Below are 5,496 nucleotides of genomic sequence, written 5' to 3'. Positions count from 1 at the left end.
CAGAAGCAACAGATTATCTTATAATTATGTTATTATATAACATTTATTCAAAACATGTAAAAAAAACCATGCAAAATGATCATGGATGAGCAGATGGCGAGATCTGCAACACGACTTCTTTTGGACACACAAGGACTGAACAAACTGTAAAGCTGACTGTGAAAGTAACATAGGCGCGCACGCGCATATTTCAAAATATGTTTTTGTCGTTGTTAGCCTGTTTTATGTATGTGTGCAATTATTTAATGTATGTGAGCTTTTTTACGCATTTAAAAAAAATCTTTTGTCTTTAATCTTTTGTTTATCATTACCAAAACAAGGTTAAGAAATTTAAATTCACTAACAAAACAAATGCATGAATAAATGTTCAACTGATGACATTTCTTTTAGATTTCTATAGCAAATGATCAGTGGAAGGTGCTTCTCAAACAGACTGACCACGCTTAGCTATTTTCCGTTGATTTAAACAGATGCATTTCAACCAACAATAACCAGATCACTTGCTAATCAAAGACACAAATAGTTAGTTTATATATATAAAGTGAGTTGTAACACTGACACTTTAACCTACATTGATAACATGACTATCATACATAAGAACAAACAGAAGTTATAAGTCACTGTGTACAAATAAAAAGAATGAACATATGCAAAACAATAGAAACATTTCGAAAATGTGTCAAATGTCACCTTATTTTGTAATTTGATGAGTTTCATGTGACAGAACTGGCATGATCAGAAGCAACAGATTATCTTATAATTATGTTATTATATAACATTTATTCAAAACATGTAAAACAAAACATGCAAAATGATCATGGATGAGCAGATGGCGAGATCTGCAACACGACTTCTTTTGGACACACAAGGACTGAACAAAACTGTAAAGCCGACTGTGAAAGTAACATAGGCGCGCACGCGCATATTTCAAAATATGTTTTTGTCGTTGTTAGCCTGTTTTATGTATGTGTGCACTTATTTAATGTATGTGAGCTTTTTTACGCATTTAAAAAAAATCTTAAATACATAAGTTATTATTTCACATGATGGATTTTTTTGTTGTTTTGTTTTCTATAAAACGTCTGATCAGAATCGATACAGGCTGCACTTTCTTCTTAAATTGGCTTTGATCCTAAATACACTAGAGTCTAATACTGTATATATTTTTAATGCATACACTTCATTGTTTGTGCTTTTTTTTTTCTTTCCATTTCCAGCACAATACAAATGTGAAAACATCAGAAAAAATAGAGCTCTTCTCTTTTCTCCTCGGCAAAGGAATAATTCACAATCAGTTGCGTAAAACAAACCACGATAGCATGTAAAATATTTCAAAAGAAATACAATTTTCAAATACAACAACAACAAAAAATAAAATAACACTACTTAAATCTGTCTCGTACATAAAAGAGCGCTTGCAGTGAAAAATTTCGGCTAAATGGGGAATGATAATGATTGTTTTGAGCTTTCAAAAATGCAAGTAAACAATAAATACAAACAATGTGCTTCATCCCTATAGACATTTTTACACAAGTCTTTGGCTTATGGTCATCGTCTGCTACCAAAAAACAAAAGAACACATAATAAGCCAGCCATTCGTGCGGAATGCAGTCTTCTCGAGCCACAGTTACACGCTCTCGATCGATGGATGAACCTGTTTGTTCGTTTTTTCCCCTTTCGAAACAATGTCCATTTACACGAGCACTACTACACATATGTTTATTAACAGGAACAGTGATAGACACAAAGAAATAAAGAGCGTCTTCAGCATGCAACAGCTCGGGCTTAGTGTTTCAAATGGCTGCACGAAACCATAAAACAAAAAAGAAGTTCATATTAAAAAAACATGGCCGGCACTTGAATCTCATGAAAGTCAACACATATGCACGAATGGAGACATTTCCACGGCACTCGACATCCGTGTCACATGTAAAATAAGCCGAGTGTGTTCTGCTCAGACACACACACACACACACACACGAGTCCGTACGTCTCCATTATGACGTCTCGATGTACTCCAGAGCCAGATCGTAGCAAAAGCGGTACTGCTCCTGCAGAGCGAGAGGGAAATGATCAGCTTTACTCTCAAACAACACAGCAACGGTCCAGATTGTGATGAACTTTAAGAGGAGGCAAACATGGGCTTGACTCTGAAGAGCTGTAGAGGATGTGGTGAAGCTCTTTGAGCCACGCCAGGTTATCATGAAATATATCGAGCCCTGATAAACATCTGATGGAGTCTCTCTTACTCGCGCTAAATGGCCAGCTAACATACAAATGTGAATTTCTAAATATAAAGAACACGATAAATAAGGAAGAATAAAAATCATATAAAGTATAAAATAGACTTATTAAAAAAACAAAAAAAAACGTGGGCTTTATATGATGATTTTTGGCTTACATTGTATTAGATTATTATCCAGTTTTATATTTTTTTTATTTGCATTTACTGTGAAATGTCAGCGCTTGACTCAAAAATATCTTTCCTGGTCAGTATTTTTGTGAAATATCTCAGCATCCTTAAATCAGGACAAACTCGAGATGCTGTGTTTTCAGGGAATGCACTTTAAATTCAGTTGATTTTTCTCAGCTCACACGCAGCATTACATTACATGTGTCCTAAAGCAAGAAACATGGATTTGCCAGTGGAAGATATTTTTTGTATCGTACACAATATTTCTCGAGTCTCGAGTGCCATCAGCAAGACAAAAATACAATGAGGTTACATTTTATTTTAAGGTGTCATTGTTACACTGTAATTACTCAAATAAGTACTGAGTGATATTCAGTTGTGTTGCTGCTCTGGGGTTTGGTTTAAAGTTATTATAATGTAATTCTGCACCATGTGACTACAAGACCTAAAACTGAGGTGCTTTGCTCTGGCTGATGACACTGCTGACAAACGCATAATGAGTGTAGATGTTGCTTCATACCGGGCTGTCCACCATATTGGGCTTGCTGTTCCTCAGACTCTTCACAGCGTGAAAGACGTCTACAACATTCTGCCGCTTTATCATTTCACACACGATACTGATGGCACAGAACATCCCACTGCGGCCGCCTCCGTTCCTACAGAGACAGAGAGACATGAAGACATGGTGTGTGTGTGTGTGTACACACTTCTCCACTGTAACGGTGTGTGTGCAAACGCTCTGTATCCAGACGAACATTACATTACACACATGCTGTAGTGAAGGGTCAGTTCTGATGGAGAAACCCTGCTCAAGATCAGTGAGAAATGCCAGACTTTTGATCACTTGGCTTTTTTTCCCCCAACTACTAACACCTTAGAGGTTTGCTCGCTGGGGTTTCCTTTGTGAAAAAAGAAGTGAGCTTAATTTTATCGGATGTGCATTTGTGGTGTACTTCAAATCTTAAAAGTACATAAAAACTGCACTTGCAGATAACATTATAGAATCAAATAAAAAGGCCAATTCAGTGTATTTAAAGAGAGACACAGTTTCTTAACACATGTAAGTAACTTTAAAAAAATTCACTTGGTAATACAATCTAATTAAAAGCTTTATTATAAATCATGCTTTAATATTCTTTATTAAAGCATGTGTTTATTTGGATGTGTTGACTAACGTACTAAAGCACATTTAAAGCACTTGATTAGAATTTTAATTCGTGTTATTTGATATTACATTTAGAGTTAATATATTAAAAAATATACATCTTTGAATCTTAAATGCAATGAATTGCAAATTTACAAAGCGTGTAATTGCACATACAAATGACAAACAAGTTTCAATAGAAATTCTTAAAAACAACTTCATAAAATATAATTAAAGTACATTTTAGTTTATCATAAATGTTTGTCATTACACTCAGCAAGTACTATATTTAAAAGACAATAGAAGTATGAAATTACATATAAATATGCACAAACATAAAACTCCATGAGTTTAGAAAAAAGGCACTCTAAATTTTAGCTAACTGTATTTAGTATACATTTAAACTATAATACATTTTCATGTCATTTTTGTAATAATTGGTATGCTGTACAACAGTTAATTAAGCATTAAATGCATAGTTCACCCACAAAGGTAAAATAACAGCAAAAAAAAAAACAGCAACTTCAAAATAACTTATTTTGTGGTCAACAGAAGAAATAAATTCATACAGCTTTGGAACGACTTATGGGTGAGTAGATGATAACAGAATTTTCATATTTGGTGAACTATCCCTTTAAACAGAATTTAAGCCATAACATTATTTTATATGTCAATTTTATTTATGCAGCATAAATAATTTAAGCATAAAGCATACATAATTGTATTTATGCTTCATAAATAAAGTGTAGAAAATGAACTTGATCAGTCAAAGGAGCAGTTATATTCTGCTTTTAATGTGACGTGTAGGTGTGGGTGAATCTGATGCCAGTGAGAGCAGTGTGAGACACTGACAGCAAATACTGACGAGAGATTAGATGAGTAGACTGTGGTCTGACTTCCTGTCCGTCCACAAGTAAAACCGTAGCTACTGATTAATACACAAACAGCTGCTTTTGGTCTCTGTCCATCTGTACTCACAGGCAGTGTATAATAGTGCGTCCATCGCCTTCCTCGCATTCCTCCTGCCATTTATCCACCTGGAGGATCAGCTTGAGGAACGAGCGCTTGGAGGCGGGAACTTCCCTATGACCCGCCCATCCCAGGTACTGGAACTGACGGACCATCAGGTAACCTTCCTGAGGCTTAGGACACACACACACACACACACACACACACACACACACATCAATGTAACTATGCACTTCTGCCCAAGACCAGTGTACGGCTCTGCACATTGCTGCAAAATGATCAATGGCTTTCAGAGACATGCGGAAAAACTCACCCTGGTCAGGTTGCATATCCTGAAAAGACGACTAATGACATCACAGTCCATAGAGCAGGATATGCAGTCCACCTGTACAGGGCCGTATCTTAGCATTCCCTCCTCCGGCCAGTACTGAGGACAACCCTGTACACACCGATTACACACGGAACACACAGGAGCCACTGACAGATAACCAGCTGTTGCATTAAGGGAATAGTTCACCCAAAAGTGAAGATTTGCTGAAAATGTACTCATCGTCAGGCCATCCCAGATGTAGATGAGTTTGTTTCTTCATCAGATTTGGAGAAATGTAGCACTGCATCACTGTCTGACCAATGGATGTGGATGGGTGCCGTCAGAATGAGAGCTGATAAAAACATCACAATAATCCCCACCACCCCAGTCCATCAGTGAACATCTTGAGAAGACAAAAGCTGAGCGAATCCATCATTTAGATGTTTTAACTTTAACATAAGCCATAATAAATTCCCCCAGTGAAAAACCACCTCATCTGAATAAGGCGAGAAATATGCATAGATCAAGCAACAGTTTAAAGTTAAACTGTCTTAACTTGTTTCTTTTGTCTTCTCCAGATGTTAACTGATGGACTGGGGTGGTGTGGATTATTGTGATGTTTTTATCAGCTGTTTGGACTCTCATTCTGACGGCACCCAT

General features: G+C 36.4%; 1 protein-coding gene across 1 annotated transcript in view; it reads right to left on the bottom strand.

Annotated features, from left to right (window-relative positions):
• Positions 1-1,294: 1,294 nt before the first annotated feature.
• The window catches only part of LOC107554147 (receptor-type tyrosine-protein phosphatase kappa-like), a 15,848-nt gene continuing 11,646 nt past the window's right edge, over positions 1,295-5,496 (bottom strand). The window contains exons 7-10 of the mRNA XM_016236574.1: positions 4,840-4,965; positions 4,536-4,699; positions 2,934-3,069; positions 1,295-2,051 (exon numbers count right to left, since the gene is read on the bottom strand). Of these exons, the coding sequence (XP_016092060.1) occupies positions 1,998-2,051; positions 2,934-3,069; positions 4,536-4,699; positions 4,840-4,965 (480 nt within the window). The 3' untranslated portion in view covers positions 1,295-1,997. The remainder of the gene's footprint in view (positions 2,052-2,933; positions 3,070-4,535; positions 4,700-4,839; positions 4,966-5,496) is intronic.

Source organism: Sinocyclocheilus grahami, unplaced genomic scaffold (genome assembly GCF_001515645.1).
Source record: "Sinocyclocheilus grahami isolate Dianchi unplaced genomic scaffold, SAMN03320097.WGS_v1.1 scaffold492.1, whole genome shotgun sequence".
Lineage (NCBI taxonomy): Eukaryota > Metazoa > Chordata > Actinopteri > Cypriniformes > Cyprinidae > Sinocyclocheilus > Sinocyclocheilus grahami.
Note: the sequence above shows the minus strand (reverse complement) of the source record. Positions and strands in the feature narration are given on the sequence as shown.